The 24,823-nt window shown below is 40.8% G+C and overlaps 1 protein-coding gene across 2 annotated transcripts in view; it reads right to left on the bottom strand.

Annotated features, from left to right (window-relative positions):
• The window catches only part of TDRD9 (tudor domain containing 9), a 151,790-nt gene that overhangs the window by 17,331 nt on the left and 109,636 nt on the right, over positions 1-24,823 (bottom strand). For both annotated transcript variants that reach the window (XM_075926469.2, XM_075926468.2), the window contains 8 exons: positions 24,367-24,474; positions 22,670-22,770; positions 21,860-22,033; positions 18,018-18,129; positions 8,995-9,207; positions 6,746-6,835; positions 5,768-6,025; positions 5,106-5,255 (listed from right to left, as the gene is read on the bottom strand). In XM_075926469.2, coding sequence (XP_075782584.2) covers positions 5,106-5,255; positions 5,768-6,025; positions 6,746-6,835; positions 8,995-9,207; positions 18,018-18,129; positions 21,860-22,033; positions 22,670-22,770; positions 24,367-24,474 — 1,206 coding nt within the window. The remainder of the gene's footprint in view (positions 1-5,105; positions 5,256-5,767; positions 6,026-6,745; positions 6,836-8,994; positions 9,208-18,017; positions 18,130-21,859; positions 22,034-22,669; positions 22,771-24,366; positions 24,475-24,823) is intronic.

The following is a 24,823-nucleotide window of genomic DNA, read 5'->3' on the forward strand; positions in this document are numbered from 1 at the left end:
AAGGGCCAGAGCAGACAAACAACCGCACATAAAGGAATCCAAAGCATCAGGGAAGGACAGACAAATAAGCAGTGGCAAATTTTTAAAGTGCTTCTACACAAATGCTAGGAGTCTGACTAATAAGATGGGTGAACTAGAGTACCTCGTATTAAAGGAGGAGATTGACATAATAGGCATCACTGAAACCTGGTGGAATGAGGAAAATCTGTGGGACACAATCATACCGGGATCTAAAATATATCGAAAGGATAGAGCAGGCCAGGTGGGTGGCGGGTGGTATGTGAAAGATAATGTAGAATCAAATGAAATAAAAATATTAAATGAATCAACATGTTCAACAGAATCGCTATGGATAGTAATTCCATGCTCCAATAATAAGAAATTAGCAGTAGGGATATATTACCAACCACCTGACCAGGACAGCGATACTGACATTGAAACGCTGAAGGAGATTAGAGAGGCTACCAAAATAAAGAACTCTATAATAATGGGGGATTTTAATTATACCCATATTGACTGGATACATGTCACCTCAGGAAGAGAAGCAGAGATAAAATTTCTCAATGTCTTAAATGACTGCTTCTTGGAGCAGCTGGTACAGGAACCCACAAAGGGAGAGGCAATTCTCGATTTAGTCCTGAGTGGAGCGCAGGATCAGGTCCAGGAGAGAACCGTTACAGGTCCGCTTGGGAATAGTGACCATAATATAATAACATTCAACATTCCTGTGGTGGGAAGAACACCTCAGCAGTCCAGCACTCTGGCATTTAATTTTGAAAAGGGGAATTACACAAAAATGAGGTGGTTAGTTAAACAGAAATTAAAAGGCACAGCGACTAGAGCCAAATCCCTGCAAGCTGCATGGAAACTTTTTAAAGACACCATAATAGAGGCCCAACTTAAATGTATACCCCAAATTAAAAAACATAGCAAGAGACCTAAAAAAGAGAATCACCGTGGCTTAACCACCATGTAAAAGAAGCAGTGAGGGACAAAAAGGCATCTTTTAAGCAGCAGAAGTCCAATCCTAGTGAGATAAATAAAAAGGAACATAAACACTGTCAAACCAAGTGTAAAAATGTATTAAGAGAAGCAAAAAAAGATTTTGAGGAACAGCTAGCCAAAAACTCAAAAAGAAATAACAAAATGTTTTTTAAGTACATCAAAAGCAGGAAGCCTGCTAAAAAACCTGTGGGTCACCTAGACGATCGAGATATAAAAGGAGCAATCAAGGACGATAAAGCCATTGCAGAGAAACTAAATGATTTCTTAACTTCAGTCTTCACGGCTGAGGATGTTAGGGAGATTCCCAAATCTGCACCGTCCTTTGTGGGTGGTAAATCTGAGGATCTGTCCCGGATTGAAGTGTCATTAGAGGAGGTTTTGGAACAAATAGAAAAACTTAATGTTAACTAATATCCGGGACCGGATGGCATTCATCCAAGGGTTCTAAAAGAACACAAATGGGAGATTGCTTAACTATTATCTGTGGTTTGTAACCTATCCTTTAAATCTGCTTCTATACCTAATGACAGGAAGGTAGCCAACGTGACACCAATATTTAAAAAGGGCTCTAGAGGCAATCCTGGCAATTACGGATTGGTAAGTAACTTCAGTACCGGGAAAATTAGTCGAAACAATAGTAAAGAGTAAAATTGTGAGGCATGTAGAAGAACATAATTTGTAGGACAAAAGTCAACATGGTTTCTGTAAAGGGAAATCATATCTTACTAATCTGTTAGAGTTCTTTGAAGGGGTTAACAAACATGCGGACAAGGGGGATCCAGTAGATATAGTATACTTAGATTTTCAGAAAGCCTTTGACAAGGTCCCTCACCAAAGGCTCTTGTGTAAATTACATGACCATGGGATAAGAGAGAAGGTCCTTTCTTGGATTGAGAACTGGTTAAAAGACAGGAAACAAAGGGTAGGAATAAATGGTAAATTTTCAGATTGGAGAGGGGTAACTAGTGGTATCTCCCAAGGGTCAGTCCTGGGACCAATCCCTTTCAACTTATTCATAAATGATCTTGAGAAAGGGGTAAGCAGTGAGGTGGTAAAGTTTGCGGATGATACCAAACTGTTTAGGAAAGTCAAGACAGAAGCAGACAGTGAGGGACTCCAAAAAGATCTCACCAAACTGAGTGACTGGGCAAAAAAATGGCAAATGAAATTTAATGTGGATAAGTGTAAAGTAATGCACATCGGGAAAAATAACCCCAACTATTCATACAGTATGATGGGGGCTAATTTGGCTACAACAAATCAGGAAATAGATCTTGGAGTTATCGTGGACAGTTCTCTGAAAACTTCCACGCAGTGTGCAGCAGCGGTCAAAAAGGCAAATAGGACGCTAGGAATTATTACGAAAGGGATAGAAAATAAGATACAGACTTTCTTACTGCCCCTATGGTACGCCCACATCTTGAATACTGTGTACAGATGGGGTCTCCTCACCTCAAAAAAGATATTTTGGCCTTGGAAAGGGTTCAGAAAAGGGTAACTAAAATGATTAGGGGTTTAGAACGGGTCCCATATGAAGAGAGGTTAAAGCAACTGAGACTTTTCAGTTTAGAAAAGAGGAGACTGAGGGGGGATATGAAAGAGGTACAGGCAGTCCCCGGATTACGTACAAGATAGGGACTGTAGGTTTGTTCTTAAGTTGAATTTGTATGTAAGTCGGAACTGGTACATACTGTAGGAGAAACTCTAGCCAAACATTTCTCCAGAGCTCAGTTTTATTGTCCCACTCCTCACTTCCCTCAGTCCTTTATTCTCAAGCTGAGGTGTCTGCTGAGAAAAAGCTGCTCCGCGTCTCCCTGGTCTGCTGGGGGAGTGGGGGAGCTCTAGCTTCGCGTCTCCCTGGTCTGCTGGGGGGAAGCAGCTAGTGCGGGGTTGCCTCACCCTGTTTGTAAGTAGGGATCCGATGTAAGTCGGAGCCATGTAACCCGGGGACTGCCTGTATATAAAATCATGAGTGGTGTGGAGAGGGCCGATAAAGAAAAGTTATTTATTAGTTCCCATAATAGAAGAACTAGAGGACACCAAATGAAATTAATGGGTAGCAGGTTTAAAACTAATAAAAGAAAGTTCTTCACACAGCTCATAGTCAACCTGTGGAACTCCTTGCCAGAGGAGGCTGTGAAGGCTAGGACTATAATAGAGTTTAAAGAGAAGCTAGATAATCTCATGGAGGTTAGGTCCATAAAAGGCTAATAGCCAGGGGACAGAAATGGTGTCCCTGGCCTCTGTTTGTCATGAGGTTGGAGAGGGATGGCAGGAGACCAATCGCTTGATCATTGTCTTCGGTCCACGCTCTCTGGGGCACCTGGTGCTGGCCACTGTCAGCAGACAGGCTACTGGACTAAATGGACCTTTGGTCTGACCCAGTACGGCCGTTCTTATGTCCCCAGAGATAGTCAGAACAACTGGCTCTACGATGTTGAAAAAGCTTCAGAATACTGGCTCAGAGGGTGTGATAAGGTGCTGAAGATGAGGCCTGTGTTGGGAACTCAGAGAATCTGAAGAAAAAACATTTCCTGAGGAGCCTCATAAATTAGTCCTGCTACCGAAGGCTGGAGGTCTTATCAGGTCCAATCCATCTATGTAATACTGTGAAAGTGGCCCTGGTAGAGGACAGTAGCAGGGGAGACTCTGCTATCTCCAGTATAAACTGGTCTTCCAGAGAACGTAATCTGGAGAGAGCTGGAAGGCTCTGGTATCCATAAGACTGAATTGATGCCTACACCTGATATTTGCTTGAACAGTAACTGCAGTACTGGTGAGACTTGAAGAGGAGCATCTCTAACCTCAGCGTCCTGGAATAAGTGATATGATGGTGCTAGGGTGTGGACAGGAGATCTGGGCATCTCTTAGTACCTTGAAGTGTTGCTCAGTACTGAGGTAAACTGTTCCCTGTGTTGTCTCTCAGACTTGTCCACACACTGCTTCTTGTGCAACACCACTGTCGCTCTGCTGATATGGCACCTCAGCTGTAGCCTTTGAGGGATGTGAGGTCTCGTTATGAGTGGGATTTATGGAGTGACCTATTCCCCCCCCCTCAGGCTCTCTGGAAGGAGAAAGAGGGTTCTTTTTCTTAGAAGTCCTAGCCTCTGAAGGAACTGCTGCCAAGAGAGACGCCTGAAATGTTGAGGCTGACGCACAGCAGAGAAGCAGACTTTACTGGGACTAGTGAACACTTTAGGAGCTTCAGTGTTGCCTCTCTTTCTTTCTAGACCTGCCTTTAAATCCCATACCTACCTTACATTTTAGATGGGACAAATAAAAAATAAAGAATAAATTGTATGAGAGAAAAATGGGAAACAGAATCAATAGACTTGCAATTGCTTTGTCCGGAGCCACAGGTGGTTGAAAATGACTGAGTAGAACAGGTCTAAACTTCTTTGGGGACAGGAAGTTTTACTCTGTGCAGGTGCAGCCTGTAAACACTGCTTTGAATTCTCTAGTTGAGTGCATTGGCCCACATGCATTCTATTGTACAGCACCCCTTCAAGGCAAATACTCAAAGAAGAATTAACAGTTAATTTTGGATTTGCCAAAATCATGAACTCTGGATTCTCTTTGGTTAACACAAAAAAGCCAGGATATGCACAACAATTTAAAAGTAAATTTAAAAGCATCTGTACTGCCTGCTTCCCACAGCCTTAGTATTTGGCGCACAAACCGTACATCAATTTTGAACTCCTTTGCCATGTGTTTTTAAGAATTAAAAGCTGCTTTTAAAATAGAGAAAATGAGGGAAGCACTTATTTCCATTAAAAATACAATGTTGAGGATAGAATTGCTTTTCACGTGCTATACTCCAAGTTTAAGTTACTAATATTTAACACGGAAGTCATAAAACCTCAAAACCAGTTAATTCAGTCTTAGTAATTCTTAGAAAATATTTAATCCAGGTCTCTCATTGCTTCACAAATCTATCCTGAAGAATCCTAAAAATTTATGTCGTCTTTATTCATAGCTGAACATGAAGTTAATATTGTTTCAAGTCAGAAAATCAAATTCTATTGGAAAAATTGCCTTCTAGCTTGGGCACAGATCTAAACCACCAGCTGATAAAGAAATAAAACCATTTCTGAAATTACCTTACAATTTGGTGTACCAAATTTATTGGCCAAAAAGTGATTTAACAACATTTCAATTAGATGTTTTTCCTCCTGTTTTTGTTTTTTTGGAGTTACAGATGCAATCTTATTTTCTACTTGTGAATATAATTCTCTGAGTTCATTGCTTTGCTAAAAAAAAATCCAAAAGAGAACAAATTTGCAAAATGTTCAAACTTTTTAAAACTAAAAGAAACAGTCTATGCAAAAATATTCTAATGTATTTGAGTAGAAAAACAAGTTTCAATATAAAAACAATGATTTGTCTTAATACCTTCCACTAACTCATAAAGCACATAGCAGTATTTCCTGTGCAACACTCATCTAATTGAAGCATTACATCCTTCACTGGGGGACATCACTATGGAAGGGTCTCAGAAACAGTTCCGCCCCTTGCCTCCCATCCACTATGACTAGTTTAGTATATGCAAACTATTTCAAATACCAATTATATTAACAATACTCTTAAGTACACATGCACCTTTTACAATATAAACTCGTATTTAAGTACTAACCACAGTCAACCCAGCTTAGCTTACACAGATCAATATTTCAGCTCAATCTATGAGGCCACAGAGGAGATGAAATAAATCAGCATTAAGAAACTTAATATGGCAAAGCATTGCTTTTTATTTAATGCATACTTTTGATTCATACGATTCTTCAGCTAGCTCAGCATAGCCTTCTTCAATGAGCATGTCTCGAATGTTCACTTCTTTATTTCCAGAATAACGGTAAACATCCACATGCAAAATATTGTGCACAACTGAATACACCTTCACTATCAGTGCACAACCATTCACTAATGAAGCAAATCTTTGGCTAGCACCATAACTCCACTGTTCTCCACATACAAGAGATTTTGCAGACGGGCGCATCTTGCATATTTTGAATTCTAAAGCCTAAAACAAAATATTAAAGAATGCATGATGAGCTCCAGAAGTGACTGACACATTTTAATTTTCTTATCAAAACAATTCAGGTCACTAACAATCAAAATGATAAACCAGCTCAAGCATAACACTTCCTCCATTAGCAGAATTAAATCCATTATTTTACACAATGAGTTTCTAAGATTGCCATAAAACCACTGGTACAAATCCCATTCTACCAATTGCCATGGTATACACATCTACACCAATGGCTCAAAAACTCGGGGGCATATCCCCCCTTTTTAACATGGGCATAGTCTGGTGGGACAGGGCCAGCACTGCTTCCCAAAACTGCAAGCCTCAAATAGATGAGTGGTGGCAGTAGGAGAACTGATCCCTGCTAATAATCAATACAAACATTGTTCACACAATAACCCTTGACGATTACATGATCCCAAAAAAAAAGGCTAGGCACCACCTCTCTACAGTCATATGCAATATGATGCAGGTGCCTGAAACAAGTTGACTTAAATAGGTCTTCTCTTGATGGAACACATTTATTCTTCCAAACATACTTTATATATGACTAGCGATAAAGGCTCTCTCATACATTAGATTAGTAAAATATAGTAGCGAATCTAGGAGCATTATTATTTGGGATAGTTTTGCTGACGTTTAAAAAGCCTGAAGCTTGTTGGACTAAAATATCAATACATTCGTTAAAAAGAAGTAAGTGCTATTAATAATTACCTGAAAAGGAAGCTCTAGAAGATAGTTTGGAATTTCCTTTAAAAGATATAAAGCCACTCTTGATTTATTGCCATAATCTATAAAGAAAACCTTGGCAACAAAGAGAGGAATGAAAATATTAAATCAGTGGATATTCCAAAGCTCTAAATAAAGTGTTTAGCAGTTGTAAGGTAGCAAGCACACAGCTCTCTTATTGCAATATATAAAATTACTGTAATAGTTACAGGTCATCAGCTACAGAAATATTTCAACAGAATACACTACATAACCAACTTCAAGACAAATATTTATAATTATGGAGTCTTGAATAATGGGTTCCTGGAGGTAGAATATGTCAGAAACAAACTGATCAATTTTGTCTTGCTTATTACTCAGTCTTCTCCCTAGGTTACACATCCATCAATCTAAAAACAACTATAAACAGAGACAAGATTAGGCAAACTTCTCTGCAAGGCAACAGTTCTTGGTCCATACCAATTATAGATTAGGGGTTTTTGGATTAGATTTAAATTTGCATAACCTTACCTCAAATCACCAGTAGATAAAGTCAACTACAGGTTAGACCTCTCTGGTCCAGCACCCTCTGGTCCTGGATGTGGAATTTTGCAGGACCAGAGAAGATCATTTCTGTCATTCCGCTGCCAGTCCCACCCCCTGCCCTGTCTGCCCCACTGAGCTGCCTGGCTTCCCCAGGCAGCCCAACTGGGATAGGCACCGGGTTTCCCCCTCCCCAGCCCAGCTGAGCCATGTGTTGAGCTTCCTGGCTCCTGCCCTCCACCCTCCATCCCCGGCAGCCCAGCTGAGCTGCACAGCCAGGCTTGCCACCCCACCCCACACCTATCCATAGCCCAGCTGGGCTGCATGCAGACTTCTACCCCGCCCACACACACACACTGCACCAGGATTCCTCCCCCTGCAGCATGCTGGGACTCTTTGATCCTGGAACATCTGTAGTCCTGCCAGACCTGAGTCCTAGTTTATAGAGGTGTAACCTGTATTTGTGGTCTCTTGATTGTCAGATAGCTGTGTCTTGTAAGGGTGGTTGACAGTCAAGATTACACCCTCACCATCGAGATTAAAAAAAAAAAGTTAGTGGAACAGAGAGGTCCGTCTCAGCTATGCGATCAGCTGTTTTGTCTGTCCATTTGCTGACAGGAAGGGGAAAATGACTGCAAAGATGTGGAGAATAACTGGACAGAAAAAGATCATATTTCATCAACAGATTATGAAATTGCAAGTGGTCTCCTCATTAGTCTATTAAAATCATACTCACTTTAGGATTATCAGGTGATCCTTGCCAAGAATGGAACACCAAAGTCAAGAAAGGGTTGATAGCTTTTCATGAAATTGCCTCTGATGTTGAGGAGTACCATATCTATAATGAGAGCTCATAGCCCCAGTCATCCTATACCTGTGGCTATGCCTACATCTGAAGTAGTCAATGGGCAGATCATTGGACCAACTCCAGACTGCCAGATGCTTTTGAATTGGCCCCAAAATATTAATCATCATTACTGGTTTTTTTTTATTATTTCTCTGGAGTCTGGACCATCACTATGCCTGGACCAAGAAATCTAGACTACCCAATCTACCCTCAGACCTGATTCAAACCTCAAACAAAGCTTTAACACAACTAGGAGTGGTCAGTTGTAGCTCGATACATAGTTTCAAGGTAGTCAATGGTTAGGTGTCACTACCACCATGAAAATCAAGGTTTTGAGAAGGCAAATATTTGGGCACCAGGTATAGCACATCACAGTTCTCAGAAGCCAACTTACAAGGACTACACGCTGGCCACTGTTATACCTACAACTGAGAACACATGATTCCATCAAGTTGTGATTTTGATCACTCTGATGAACACATTTACCTTCTTGGTCATTACATACTGACTTTGATTCATCAAGCTGACTTACAATTAAATTATTTGGAGTATTCTTCCAAACTATAGATATTGTAGTTGGAGCATGTTTTCAGCTTTTCATTTGTTACTTCAACACACATTACTACATCACTCACTTTTCCCTATCAAAATTCTCCTTCAACTTTATAAAGTGACAATTTCTCTGTTGTGTTCTGACATATCATTCATTTACTCCAGGATACTTTTGCTAAGGTTTGGTTTTATACATGTGTTTTCTTTATAAAGATTTTGTAATAGTTACAAAAGTATTTCATTAAAAATACGAAGCTACAAAATTGATAATCTAATTACTTATCATTCAACATAGCATAATAAAGTACTATACCTCAGCATAATCTCCAGAAACATACAAGATCTGAGCTCTATAATATCCTTTGTTTTCGAATTCAGTAAACTGTGCCAGACAAACTAAATCAGGATACGGACGCACTGGCAGAGGCATCAAGTCCAGCTGGTTAATCTCAGCAGTAAGCCTTTTGAGAACAGCCATTTTTTTTTCATCTATTCGATAACCCCAGAAATGTCCAACTTCTACCACCTAAAAACACCAGGATATAACTTCCTACATATTTTGAATTTTAAGTCATTTTTATATTCAAAAATGTATTTCACATAATTGTTATTCTTCAATGCTTAGGATTATACAATACACAAGAAAAAATACATTAAAGTATTCCTAATCCTAAAAAGCATTTACAGTAATAGTTTTTAAACTACTGGTACACTTCTTAAATAATTAAGCATAACTTTCACATCTATATGGTAACAAATACTGTAAACAAGAGATTTACTTCATCATATGAACTTTCGGGTAAGATCTGATGCACCATGAGGGAAAGATCAGGCACACTGAAGATTTAAAAATCAACCTATTATGCCAATTTTCATCTTTTGTATTTCTATTCTTTTTAGTTATTTTCCTAAAGAAAGGTTAACTCTCATTAGTTAGGAGCCCTTAAGATGTGTTTTCTTGCAACTGAATACAGGTTTGACAAGAAATTTGGTACTTACTTTTGTTAACCAAGAGGATACACTATATCCACCCACATTTAAGTAATTATAGAGCTTTAATACATTTATTCAGGTTATTAATCCTTACATTAGAAAATTATGGATGATGTACATTTCTTATTTATTAGATGACAATTTTTGTTATCTTTTAGTTTGAAGTTAAAACCCATTTATTAAACAAAGGCATTATTTGCCAATAGTGAAACTAACTGAGTGCTTGTTTCTGGTCAAGTCCTTCAAAATTTTAGGATTAGTGAATCTCATTTCACACTTTGCTTTGATTCATATACTGGAAAAAGAAAAACAAGCTATCCTGCTTTTTTCAACTCCTAACTGGTTTCTAATCTTTGAATTTACAAATTATTGACCTGAAGTAGTAGAATAAACTAAGAAAGAAATTATTTTCTTTTAACCTACAGAAGAGGTTACTGCTGTCAACAGCTAGGTTAGTACTTCAGCATTCCTTTGTTCCAGGGCTTAGCCAGTGACTTCCAGCAGTTTAGTGGTTTGACTCTCTTTAAAACTTGAGTAGCAAAACATGTACTAATTGAATATTTAAATTACTTGAACCGATTATAGTAATGCTAGGCATTAACACAGGTTTCTCATATTTTCACATTTAAATAAATGTATTTAGTTTAACTTTTTAAAAATCTACTTTTTATTTTAAAAAGTCTTTCAGCCATAGAAGCTGGTCTCTTCAAAAAAAATCTTCAAGGGGTAGCCAACTTAGTCTGTCCAGAAAAAAACAATAAATGCAAAAGGTAGCACTTTATAGACTAACAAAACATGTAGATGGTATTATAAGCTTTCATGGGCACAGCCCACTTCTTCAGATGACCAGAGTTTTGAGTTTAGGATGTGCAGACTCAAAATAAATAGGAGAGAAGGGGGGGGGGGAAGGGAGGGAAAAAAAGAGGGGGTGGGAGACCAGGAGCAAGAGGGAATCATTAAGTATCTGAAGATTGGGTAGTTAAAACAAAGCAGATAAGAATCGAAGTCAATTGAGAGTAGCGTTCCTGAGATAGGCGTCTACACAAAGAACTGTTTGCACCTTAAACAACTATTAAGTTGATAGTGCCCCAATCATCCTTAATCATAACTGAATCCATTAGCATATGAATTGAATTTGCGGATGAACTCTAATTCCAACGTTTCTCTGTGTAACTGGCTAGTAGAACTGGTCTTTGTCTTTATCTTGTCACTGCCTTGTCCAGAATCCTCGCTAGCTTGGTGACAGCACAGTGAGCCATGAACATGTGGATTGACAACCACATTGCAGATCTACAGATATCCTGGATCAGAACACGAGCGAGGAATGTAGCAGGTGATGAATACCATTTTTGTTGAGTATGACGGGCAGCAGTGACATGCCAGGTCATAACAAGCTCTGATGCAAAAGGTGTTTCATTTTCAGATTCTGTGCTTAGATACTGAGAGGCCCTTTATCCTGTCAGCAGTCACAACAAAGAGCTGGCTTGATTTTCTGAGGAGCATGGTGCATTCTAGGTAAAAGTCTAGGGCACTGGACATGAGCCTCCTCTCCTCACTGCTGGCATCTGGCTTAGCATAAGACACCAGAAGGAAAATATCCTTGTGACTTGGAAGGATGACACCACTATTGGCAAAAAGGTCAAGTGGGGTCAGAGCTGAATCTTATAGAATGCATTTATAGAATCTTACAGCATTTATAGAATGCTGTATATGGCAGTTCTGATGTCAAGGCTTTAAGCTCTAACACTCTTTTTTTCTCTTCTGCCCTTCATGGAAGCATTTAAAAACAACCGAGAAATCTCTCTGAAGGAAGGCAGGTATGGATAGTGATAGGTCTGCTGTTGTTACCTGCACTGCCTGTGCCATGTTTGTCTTCCTCTCAGAAGATAGAAGGGATTTCATCTGCACTAAGTGCAAGCTGGTCGCCATTTTGGAAGAAAAAATTAGAGGACTTGCGGCCCAAGTATCCATCAGAGAAGATGAAGATTTTCTCAATAGAAGGCAGCACAGCAATACTTAATACTGCAGGCAAAGCAAGCTGTACAGGACAAGGAAGAAAACTGGCAGCATATAATCTTTAAAAGAAGAAGACCAACTCACGTATCCCCCATTCCTGTACAGGTAAGTAACTGCTTCAGGTTGTCTGCATAGGCACTACGGTGTAGAATGCTTTGACAGGGACCTCTCAGGGAAGAAATCAGAAAAAAACATCATCTACCAGAAGGCACAGGGTGGGGGTTCCACACCCCCCCCCCAAAAAAGAAGACAATGGGTGGTGGTGGTCGGAGACTCCCTCCCAAGAGGGATGGAGTCATCCATCTGCCATCCAGACCTGGAATCTCAAGAAGTGTGCTGCTAACCAGGAGCTCGAATTCAGGATGTGACGGAGAAACTTCCAAACTGATCAAAACTTCGGATCGCTATGCCTTCCTGCTTCTCCTTGTAGGAACTAATGATTTGGCCAAGAATGACCTTGAGTGGGTAACTGCAGATTACGTAGCGCTGGGAAGAAGGATTAAGGCATTTGAAGCTCAAGTGGTGTTCCTGTCCATCCTCCTTGTTGAAGGAAAAGGTACAAGTAGCGATCTCAAATTGTGGAAGTAAATGTGTGGTTGCGCAAGTGGTGTCAGAGAGGGGGCTTTGGTTTCTTCGACCATGGAACTCTGTTCCAGGCACACGGATTGCTAGGAAGAGATGGGATCCACATAACCAAGAGAAGAAAGAGCATCTTCATGCGCAGGCTTGCAAACCTAGTGAGGGTGGCTTTAAACTAGGTTAGTTGGGGGACGGTGACCAAAGCCCTGAGGTAAGTGAGGAAGTTGGATAATAGGAAGAAATATAAGGAGGAAGGAGCAACAAAGGAGTACCCCTGATTCAAATGGAGAAAGTAGGGGAGTCAACTAGTTATCTGAGGTGTTTGTACACAAATTCAAGAAACCTGGGAAACAAACAGGAAGAATTAGAAGCCCTGTCCCAGTCAAAGAACTATGATTTGATTGGAATAACAGAGACTTGGTGGGATGACTTACAAGACTGGAGCACTGTCATGGAAGGGTATAAATTGTTCAGGAAGAACAGGCAGGGGAGAAAAGGAGGAGGAGTTGCTCTGTGTGTAAGAGAGCAGTATGATTGCTCAGAGCTCCAGTATATAGAGGGAGAAGAGTCTGTTGAGAGTTTATGGGTTAAGTTTAAAGGTGAAAGCAACAGGGATGATGTTGTGGTTGGTGTCTGCTTTAGACCTGCGGATCAGGTGGATGAGGTAGACGAAGCTTTCTTCAGACAACTAAGAGAAGCTTCCAGATCAAAGGCCCTGGTTCTCATAGGGGACTTTAATCACCCTGATACCCCTGTTGGGAGACCAATACAGCAGAACACAGACAATCCAGGAAGTTTTTGGAGAGTGCTGGGGATAACTCACTTGATACAAGTGCTGAAGGAAACAACCAGGGGCTATGTGCAGCTTGACCTGCTACTCACAAACAGGGAGGAACGAGTAGGGGAAGTAGAGGTGGTGGGTGGCAACCTGGGAAGCAGTGATCATGAGATGGTAGATTTCAGGATCCTGACAAAAAGGAAGAAGGAGAGTAGGAAAATACACACCATGGACTTCAGAAAAGCAGACTCTGACTCACTCAGGGAATTGATGGGCAGGATTCCCTGGGATACTAACATGAAGGGGAAAGAAGTCCAGGAGAGCTGGCACTATTTTAAAGGAGCCTTATTAAAGGCACAGGAAGAAACCATCCCAATATGAAGTAAGAAAAGCAAATATACTGGGCAACCATATTAGCTCTTTGATGAGCTTAAACACAAAAAGGAAGCTTACAAGAAGTGGAAACATGGAGAGATGACTAGGGAGGAGTATAAATATATTGCTCGAGAATGCAGGGGAGCTATCAGGAAGGCGAAAGTGCTATTGGAATTATAGCTCGCAAGGAATAAGAAGGCTAACAAGAAAGGTTTCTACAGGCATGTTAGCAATAAGAGGGTGATCAGAGAAAGCGTGGAGCCCTTACTGGATGAGGGAGGTAACCTGGTGAGAGATTATGTGGGAAAAGCTGAAGTACTCACTGCTTTCTTTGCTTCTATCTTCACAGATAAGGTCATCTCCCAGACTAATGCACTAGGCAATGCAGTATGGGAAGGAAGTGTACAGCCCTCAGTGGAGAAAGAACAGGTTAAGAACTATTTCGAAAAGCTAGACATACACAAATCCATAGGTCCGGATTTAATGCATCCAAGGATACTCGGAGTTGGCAAATATCATTGCAGTGCCTTTGGCAATTATCTTTGAAAACTTGTGGAAATTGGGAGAGATCCCGGATGATTGGAAAAGGGCAAATGTGCCCATCTTTAAAAAAGGGAAGAAGGGCAATCCAGGGAACTACAGACCACTCAGCCTTAACTCAGTCCCTGAAAGAATCATAGAGGGGATCCTCAAGGAATACATTTTGAAGTACTTGGAAGAGGGGAAAGTGATCAGGAAGAGTCAACATGGATTAAACCAGAGGCAAGTCACGCCCGACCTATCTGATTAGCTTCTATGACAAGGTAACTGGCTCTGTGGATATGGGAAAGTCAGTGAATGTGATATACCTTGACTTTAGCAAAGCTTTTGATATGGTCTCCCACAATATTCTTGCAGCAAGTTAAGGAAGTACGGATTGGATAAGATGGATAGAAAGCTGGCTAGACTGTCGGGCCCAATGGGTAGTGATCAATGGCTTGATGGCAGGATGGCGGTCGGTTTCTAGCTGAGTGCTCCAAAGTCCGGTTCTAGGATCGGTTTTGTTCAACATCTTTATTAATGACCTGGATGAGGTGATGGCTTGCACCCTCAGCAAGGTTGTGGATGACACTAAGCTAGGGGGAGAGGTAGATATGCTGGAGGGCAGGGATAGGGTCCAGAGTGACCTAGACAAATTAGAGGATTGGGCCAAAAGAAATCTGATGAGGTTCATCAAAGACAAGTGCAGAGTCCTGGACTTGGGACAGAAGAATCCCAAGCATTGTTACAGGCTGGGGACAGAATGGCTAAGTAGCAGTTCAGCAGAAAAGGACCTGAGCATTTCAGTGGATGAAAAGCTGGATGTGAGTTAACAATGTGCCCTTGTAGCCAAGAAGGCGAATGGCATATTAGGTTGCATTAGGAAGAGCATTGCCAGCAGGCCTACAGAAGTGATTATTCCCTTTTATTCAGCTCTGGTGAGGCCACATCTGGAGTACTGCATCCAGTTCTGGGCCCCCCACTATAGAAAGGATGTGGACACACTGGAGAGGGTCCAACAGAGGGCAACCAAAATGATTAGAGGGCTGGAGCACATGACCTATGAGAAAAGGCTGAGGGATTTGGGCTGATTTAGTCTGCAGAAGAGAAGAGTGAGGGGGGATTTAATAGCAGCCTTCAGCTTCCTGAAGGGAGGTTCCAAAGAGGACAAAGAAAGGCTGTTCTCAGTCATGATGGATGGCAGAACAAGGAGCAATGGTCCATGTTCTGTTGACAATCATTTTGGTCACCCTCTGCTGGACTCTCTGAAATATTCTTTCTATAGTTGGGGACCCAGAACTGGACATAATACTCCAGATGTGTCCTCACCTTGGCCGAATAAAGGGGAATAATCACTTTTCTAGATCTGCGGATAACGCTCCTCTTAATGCAATCTAATATGCCATTAGCCTTCATAGCTACAAGTGCACACTGTTGACTCATATCCAGCTTTTCATCCACTGTAATCCCCAGGTCCTTTTCTGCTGAACTGCTACTTAGCCATTCAGTCCCCAGCCTGTAACAATGCTTGGGATTCTTCCGTCCCAAGTGCAGGACTCTGCACTTGTCCTTGTTGAACCTCATCAGATTTCTTTTGGCCCAGTCCTGTAATCTGTCTAGGTCATTCTGGACCCTATCCCTGCCCTACAGCATATCTATCTCTCCCTCTAGCTTAGTGTGATCCAAGTGATTAATAAAGATGTTGAACAAAAGCGGTCCTAGAAGCGATCTTTGGGGCACTCTGCTAGAAACCAACTGCCAAAATGACATCGAGCTGTTGATCACTACCTGTTGGACCCAATAGTTTAGCCAGCTTTCTATCCATCTTACAATCCATTTATCCAATCCATAGTCCCTTAACTTGCTGCAAGAATATTGTGGGAGAACGTATCAAAAGCTTTGCTGAAGTCTAGATATATCACATCTACTGACTTTCCCATATCCACAGAGCCAGTTACCTCATCATAGAAGCTAATCAGATTGATCGGACACAACTTGCTAGTGGGGAATCCAGGTTGACTCCTCCTGGTCACTTTCCATATGCCAGTGTCCTGATACCTCAGGTGAAAAGAAATGAACAGAGTCTGATCTCCCTGTGGATTCTGTATATTTGATATCAATCTTTACAGCAACTCTGACACACAAGCTGTGCCATAGCTTCTCAATCAGTATTGTAGCTGTGGAAAAAATGAAGGGAGGACAACCTCCTGTAAGGCACGGTAAGGAGGACTTACCTTGGGCAAAAATGTTTGTGTAGTTCTTACCAGCCTTTGGGTCATCATGGAGCACACAGTAGGGTCTTCCCAGTTCTGAAACTTATCTGATGGACAAGATGCCAACCAGAAAATAGGTTGTGGCACAAAGATAAAACAGTGAGAGAGATGCTAGTGGTTCACAGGGATGAGCTCTTAGGACCTTCCAAACCAATCTTTGGTCCCACTTTGGGAATCTTTGTGAGATATGCATCTGCTAAAAACACTGAGGTTAGCGGAAGTCCCTTTGATACAGGGAAATCACAATCTGGAACTTCATTTTCTTCATGCATTTATTGAATCTTTTCAGATTGAAGATGGCCCTGACTTCACAAAGCACTCGCGAACAATGAAAATGGTGGAATCAGAGCCTGAGAAGCATTATTCTATTGTTCACATGTCCAAGAGATGAGAGATTTCATTCTGGACAAGCTTGCATTAAGGGTGCTGGAGACAGGCAACTAAATGAAGAAGGGATGTGGTAGAGACCTTATCTTGAGGAATATCCATGGCGCACTAACTCATTCATGTCTACAGTAGAAGCAACCGTCCCTCTGAAAAATGGGCAATTGTGCCTCCCAAGCTCAGATCTTCACTCATCATCATAAGGAGCCTCTGAAGGCTGTATGAGTACCTCAAGTTTTTCCACACACACTACTCCAGTGTTCTCCCTAAGCATGTGTGTTACCTTTCCTCTGGAACTTCTGTGAGGAAGAAAATGAAAGGAGCATTTCTGTCTGATTGTGGATTTGGATTTCCTTCTTGCAGCACAAAGTGTGAAGTGAAAGGACTATTTAAGCCTCATTTTCAGCCACTATCTTGTCCAATTTATCTGCAGACAGAAGAGGTTCTGTGAATTTAGTGGAGCACACAACTCGTTTAGAGTATCTACAATCCAGGGACAAAGCCATACATGTCTCTTGCATGCCGAGGTAAATACCATGGCATTAGGAAAACATGAAGTCAGGTGTCTTTTTCCTTCCTAGTTTTGGAGCTCAAAGACTTGCAATTCACACATTTACTGGGAACGTGCATCTCTCCTAAACAACTGAGACACTTCAAGTCGCCATCTGAAGCTGGAATTGCTCTCTCCCATGAGGGGCAGTGTTTAAACCTGGATGAGCCTAGCAATGCCACAACCTATAACTAATAAAGGTTCAAACATGTAAACAAACTAATAGCTATTCAACTAGTAACTAATAATACTGTATTGTAGCTAAGTAGCTAATGCTATTCAGAAGGCTGCCACTTCCTTGGAATTGAATACAAACTTGATCTCCATCTCTAAGCCATGAGGTGATGAGATGAGTTGAATGGTACTGGGTGTCCTGCCCTTATATGCCCCTCATAGTATAGGATGAGGACTGGGGAGTACATGCATGCCCTGCAGACATGGATGGCCAAAAATACACTGATCTCTAACCTGAAAAGCATGTGCACCGTCAGTAAGATGGGCAAATGGACAATCACACAAATGAAAATGTAAGGTTACATAAAAATTGTTTGACAAATTCTATCTAGTTAAAAATGTATTAGCTTCTTTAATTTCACTTCCTGTTTGTTTCCACTAGCTTTCAAAATGTACTAGTGGCTGTAAAAACACACAAGAAGGCATAACCCATGCCTTATAATTTCAAGACTATTATTTGTGGTCAAATATTTTAAATATGAGATAAGTTTCTTATTTCCCTAAATTATCCTTCTCCATGAAAAATGCTGCAAACCCCTCCTCCACTATTTTCAATGTTTAGCAGTGCATGTGTGGAGGAATCTTTAAAAGACTTATTAGATATAGTCAGCATTTTAATGACAGAACTTTCGTACCTCTGTGACACAGATGGACAAAGGAAGGCTTGCCACTGTTTGTGACTGTTCTAAAGCACCAAACGAGGTTTGCATAGGCTCTATAGTCTGCTTCTGAAAATCCACATTTACTCTAAAAAACATAATTGAATACAAAGTGAATCCTTCAAGCACTATGTGATGGTTCCCCCTCTCCCCCAACCCCTGCTTTATGAAACTGACTTATGGACACAAATGTTCATAACTCGAAGATGCTTTGGATAAAATATCTCATGTAACCTATCAATTTTAATGTCACAATCTGCTGGATCTGTAGATCTTATTTTGGTGCATGTATCACTCTTGTAAGTAAAATTAGGGTACGTCTACACTGCATCCCTAGTTCAGACTAGGGATGCAAACGGAGACAACCGAAGTAGTTAATGAAGCGGGGATTTAAATATCCCACGCTTCATTAACGTGATCTCGCCAGCGTGCAAAAAATGAGGAGTAATGTTAGTTTGGACTAAGGGCTTTAGTCCAAACTAACGTGTCCCGGCGCGCACTTCCTGGTTCGAATCAGCTGTGATTCGAACTAGTGCGCCGGCGAGATCACGTTAATGAAGCGCGGGATATTTAAATCCCCGCTTCATTAACTACTTCGGTCGTCTCCATTTGCATCCCTAGTCCGAACTAGGGATGCAGTGTAGACGTACCCTCAGATATGTGGTGTATGGAGTGGTTTATGGTTTTAAATGTGCAAATGAAAGCCATCAAGGGTGTTTCCCTCAATGTCTGGGTGATCATCTGTAAACAGCCCTTTTGTCCTTTAAGTCTTAGCAGTGGTTGGTCTTAGGAAGTCATGTAACCTCCCTAACTGGCAGGGGCTGACCAAGTAATCGACCATGGAAGGGGAGAATGTGAAATAGAAAATTTCTTTCTGAAAGAGAGGCTATTTAAGCTTCGAAGTTTTTTAGTTCTTTGTCTCTGGGTGGCATGACACTCTCAAGAGAATGAACCAAAGACACCAGGGAAAAAAAAGGAACTTCCCTGGTTTGGAGGCTTAGCTGGAATAAGAATAGTTTTAAAGTGTTAGCACTAGCTATGCATTTTTTGTTATTCTGAAGTTGTAATCTACTTTGCTCTGCCCCTTTCCCTTGCAACTACTTAAATCCTAACGCTTATACAGGCAGATACGAACGGGGATTTTCTCGCCCCGGACGACGGGAGTGGCGGACGCCCGGTCCCGCCGCCCCTGTCCTCCGGGGCGAGAAAAGCTGCTCTGCCTCTCCCTGGTCTGCTGGGGGGGGGGGGGGGGGGGGAGGAAGAGGAGCCAGATCAGTGCCGCGTCCCGCCCGGGTCCTCCTCGCTTTACTCAGCGTCTCCCTGGTCTGCAGACCAGAGAGATGCTGAACAAAGCCATGGAGGACCCGGGCAGGATCGCGGCGCTGATCTGGAAGCGCCGCGATCCCGCCCGGGTCCTCCGCGGCTTTGCTCAGCGTCTCCCTGGTCTGCTGGGGGGGGACGCAGCTAGTGCGCCCCCCCCCCCCCCAGCAGACTAGGGAGACATGGAGAAAAGCCCCGGGCCTGTGGTAGAGCAGAATCTGGACGCCAGTTCCGACTTACATACAGATTCAACTTAAGAACAAACCTACAGTCCCTATCTTGTACGTAACCCGGGGACTGCATGTACTTAATAAAGTTAATTTTATTTACTATCAAGCCCATTGTAAATAACTCTTACTTGGGGGAGCAATCAGTGTGTACATCCTCCTTTCATAGTTAAAGGAGGCTTACATGAATAATTTATTTGGAGTTCTGATCCCATTTGGGGAGTGGTTTGCCTGGAAGCTGGGTCCAAAACGGTATTTTCCTTGGACTTGAAGAGTTTCAATGTCTATATTGCTCCTCAGGGTGGGGGAGTGGTGATCTCAGCTCTGTGCCTTGTCTGGGGAAGATCAGGAGACCTGGCCCAGCAGGACAGGGTGGTGAGAAGCCCCAGAGAGCAAAGAGGCGAGTGTGTCAGTGGCTGTGTCACACTCAGGGAATCAAGGAGTCTGCCGTGACCGCACCCCATCACACACTATATTCTGGGATTTTCTGAAGTGAGCATTAAAAGTTTGGTTTAATAAAAATGAACCTGATTAACTTTACACATCTGGGTCTAAACCAAGTTGAGGCACTCATATCTAGCAAGAAAGATATGGGCCCTAAAATGCATATGCTACAGCAGGGGTGGGGAAACCCTGGCTCTGGTGGGCAAGGGGAATGTGAGGAGTGTCTTTCTCCTCAGTTGGGGGCCACCCTTCTGCCACCCACCCACAGGGCTGGAGCACACAATCTACTAGGCTCTGGTGTGCCAGAGGAATGCGAGGAGAGTCTTTTTCCCCCTCTCAGTTGGGGGTTTCTCACTTGTGATTTTTCTGCGGGTGGGCAGCCTCAGACCTAAAAAAGTTTCCTCACCCCTGTGCTACAGTATGGTCTGTGCCAAAAATAAATACAGATAGAGTGGGGAAGGACTATGACAATCCGACAGACCACTGAGAAATTGTTTTATGTGCCTGCAAGTAACACACAACGATACATGCAAAGTAGCAGCTGCCCTACCAAATTCTTACAGAATTCACAAAAGCCTAGATTTAACAAGCGGGATTTCCACTATGCCATCTCTTTTAAGATTAAGTTATGAAAAAATATGTAATTGATTCTATGAAGGATAAATTCCAAATGATTCTCTTTTTAGAACATCAAAGTTGCTAGTAATTGACAAGAGTTAAGAAATTCAACATTAATCCCCATGGATAGGCTGCCTATGTTTCTTAAGATGCCTTGATTATTAATATGCATCTTACCAATAATATTATGGGCTACATAAGCTTTGTTTAAAAAAGTCAGTATGACCAGTCAATGTATATGCACTCTAAACTTATTAAGGCCATAATTCTCCCTTCAGCCATTTTAATATTTTAAAATATTATATCCAAAGTTTATGGACTAATTTCAGAGTTACGGCTGAACAGGAACATTTGGCAGAGAGCTGTTTCAGCAAGCTGTATATAAGAATAGGCATAGAGAACCCAATTATTTGTACAGGGCAAACCACAGTAACAGAGTCCTCTGACAGAATCTTTCCCTGGGACTACTGGATACAGATTACTAAAGTCACCTACATTTTCAGTCTGAAGGTTTCTCCAAAGGAGAATAAAAGATGTTAGCCCAGAAATTTTATGAAGGTTTGTTCACTTTTTCTTAAGAACCCCTAAAGAGGACCCAAGAGGTGAAAGGACACTGAGTTTGCAAGCAAGTCAGGGATGAGTGCCACCTCTTCCTCAGCTGCATCTCCAGCTGAAAGGTCCCTTCCTATAGTATCCCCAATACACTGCTACTCTTCCCTATTGATCTTCAAGTACCTGCTCAGGTACCACCACACACATATGTCCACCTGCTGCTCATACAACCTAAACTCTATATGGCAAGGCAGATTGTATTTTCACAACCTGGAGAGTTTTTAACTAACTGCTTTTAACCAACAAAATATTCCCAAAATAGTCCCCAAACTAGTCAAAGACACCAGTCCCCCTTAGGAAGAAATACAAATTTCAGGTTTCTAGGCCAAGCCATTTTTGAGTGATAAATAGTACCCTCCTCCCCTCAAAAAAGTATGGCTAGTAATTTTACCACAATTTCTCTATTTAACATTCTGTCCAAGTTATCAAAACCCTCTAGAATAATTCTGCCCTGTGACAAGATTATATCTTTGATATTTGAAATGTACTGTTTTAGTTTTTGTGACGACAGAGGCAGTTCACACTTGATCTTCAAATGAAATAGAGGTTTTGTTCCAATCTAAGACTATGAAGAAATTAGTCTCCATAATGCAGTACCTTGCATTCCTCAATCCTATATATTTCTCTCCTTCCATTTTTCCTTCAATCATTTCGGGAGTATAAACATTGAGTTCAAGTGGAATTCTTAGCTGTGACATTTTGAGTGCCATATACACAGCAGGAAGAGTTTTAAACCGCTCTGCTGGATTGCGAGAGAACTCCACGAAGGCTCTGTTTCAAAAAACAAAACAAATAAATTCTCTGCAGTAAGTACTTTATTCAAGGAAAAACGGGATCAGTTCTTCTCCTGGCCCACTTCTGAGAAGGTAAGTGAAATGCAAAAATGTTTTGCAGTCCCACAGCCACTGCTTAATCTATGTACCTTTAGCATATTTTTAAATAAATTATGGAAATAATGAAAATATTCTAGCATGTTCAAGATGATTGCCTACATGTAACTATAGGAAGAGTTTTGGAAGGACGTAACAGAATTAATCATGAAGTTTTTGAAATCTGAACAACAGAGAGAAATGCAATGCTACCAAGGTTCCCAAACACTGGCACCCTTATTAGGAGGCTACTTTTACACAAAAAAGAAAATGACAACAAACAGGTAAAAAAGCTGGTTTCTCTACTACTAGCTGAAGAACACACGCCCAGTCTCTAGCCTGTTTCTCTCACTCTGCCCAACACGTGATTTTCAATATACACATCTCCTCAACTACTTACACTAATCACAACACAAAAGAGATCACCAAACGCTGCAGATAGATCACAGGGTAACAAAAGCAGTTACATGAATTTTACATTAGTCTCCACTAATTACTACATAATTATGAAATATGTAAAATGATATATTTTACTTACTTTGTTCCATCATATGCAATAGATTTCACTTGACCACACTCCCTAAAGAGTGACTGCAACTGTTTATAGAATAGGAAGCCATAGGGAGGAATGTTCTTCAACTGTCATGAAAAATAAAGTTAATATTTGCAGTTTTAAAATTTTAATGGATTATGCATTTAATCAAAGCCTTGAAGTATTACACAAGAGACATAATATTTATATACGTAGTAAATGCCAGCAAAATTCTGAAGTTATCTGAATAAAGGCAGATTTTCTATTTAGTATTTTATTTTAAAAAATAGGTACTGCAAAGTTTCAAGAATTTGTGATTAAATGCCCTGTTTTCTCCAAGATAATGCTCAGCTTATTCAAGACTATAATGTAAGTATTCTAAATATATTTAACTACAAACAAAAAACAGACTAGTTGAACTCCAGCGTAAAGTGTGTTAGACACACAAGTACTTCTGCATCAAGTTAAGACTAATTCCTGAAAGTTTTAAATTTTGCATATTTAAAAAATTTATAATGAACGCTTCTTTGCAAAATATATACGTAAGTATTTCAATGACCTTCCCTCACAAAAAGTAGGAGATCAAGTTTAATCAGGAAACTTAACTTAGACTCATTTCTACAGAGCACTAATATTACTACAGCCAAGATATTTAACATTAATTCAATCCTTTCCACTTGTATTCAAAGAAATATGGAATTCATGGCTTTCTACTCTCCTTCTGACTGTGCCCCAGTGTGCAGGCTACCATAAACTGAGAATATCAAAGGAATTCCACTACCTCCCAAGATTTTCCATTTGGGTTATGATTCCTGATAAATCGGACTAGCCCATGAATATAATTATCGTAAGTGACCAAGGTAGTACAAGCTCCAAGCTGACAAAAATTTGGGTTATGAAATCAGAGAAGTTTTATAAATATATACAGAGAGAGAGAGAGAGATACACACACACTCTCTCTCTCTCTCTCCCCCTCTCCCTCTCTCCCTCTCCCTCCCCCTCTCCCTCCCCCTCCCATGAATTTGCTGCTTAGGTCAATTCATCTGTGACTAAACAGCAAAGGATGTGGAAATACTTCCATATCTTACACATTCCTCAATCTAGTCTGTGCCTCACATGTAGCTTTGTTTATCCTTTGATTGAGAAAGTTACATTTGTATTCTTTGAGGCACATCAGGCTGCATGTCTGTGTTCTTTGTGTGCTTACTTTTGCTTTATTTTTATAGTTTCACTTTTTTATTAAGATAATAGCAGTGCATGGTGACAAAACCATGAAACTTCCTACCTAGATATGCATCCCAGCATATATGTATTTATGTACTATTTTTAAAGTTTATTGCAGTCATTTCATATTTACATTTGTTTTCAACAATGACAACAAGATTTAGATCATAAATATGCCTGGAGTAAAGCACTTACAAGTCATACTTAAGTTTATAGGCAATTTAAAGCAAATGATAGCTGTGCGGTGTGTGAGGAAAGATTACTGAACAGTAATATTTAAATGACATACCACGCTCCAAGGGTTTATTCTATAAATACCTACCAAGTACTCTGGACAGTCATAATACGTATTTTAAACCTGTGTCAGATTGAGTGCTGGTTGGTCACAGGAGACCCAACATTCAAATGTTTAGAACAAGCCCTTAACAGGAATATTTTCAAAACAGTCCACCCACACAGCAGGTATTAAATCAACATACCATTACAATGGTTTTAGAATCTCTTCCAGCCAACTCCCTTACAGCAATTTCTTCATCACATTGTCCAAAAGTAAAGTAGTTTGGGTAGAAAGCACCAGCCATTACAACCTGAAATAAAGCCAATACTTTACTAAAATGCAAAACAATTGTATTTAGTTCCTCTCAATGAGCTATAAATGTCCTTCAATGCAAATGTAGAACAATGACATTAATGACATTCTGTAGGTGGCTAGACCTTCTCTACGGGAACAACAGTAAAATATACATTTTGTTTAAAATGACAAGTCACCGATTCCTAAAGAATAGTCTCATAAAAAGGGATTCCCTTCTAGAACAATTTCAATATTTTTGTACTTATATAGGTAGATATGATCTGTTCAAATTATGAAAATCTACTCACATTGTGAAAAAGCCTTGTGTCTAAATCATCACATAGAACAGTTTTTATTTTCACATG

Source organism: Pelodiscus sinensis, chromosome 5, assembly GCF_052426305.1.
Source record: "Pelodiscus sinensis isolate ZL-2025 chromosome 5, ASM5242630v1, whole genome shotgun sequence".
NCBI classification, from domain to species: domain Eukaryota; kingdom Metazoa; phylum Chordata; order Testudines; family Trionychidae; genus Pelodiscus; species Pelodiscus sinensis.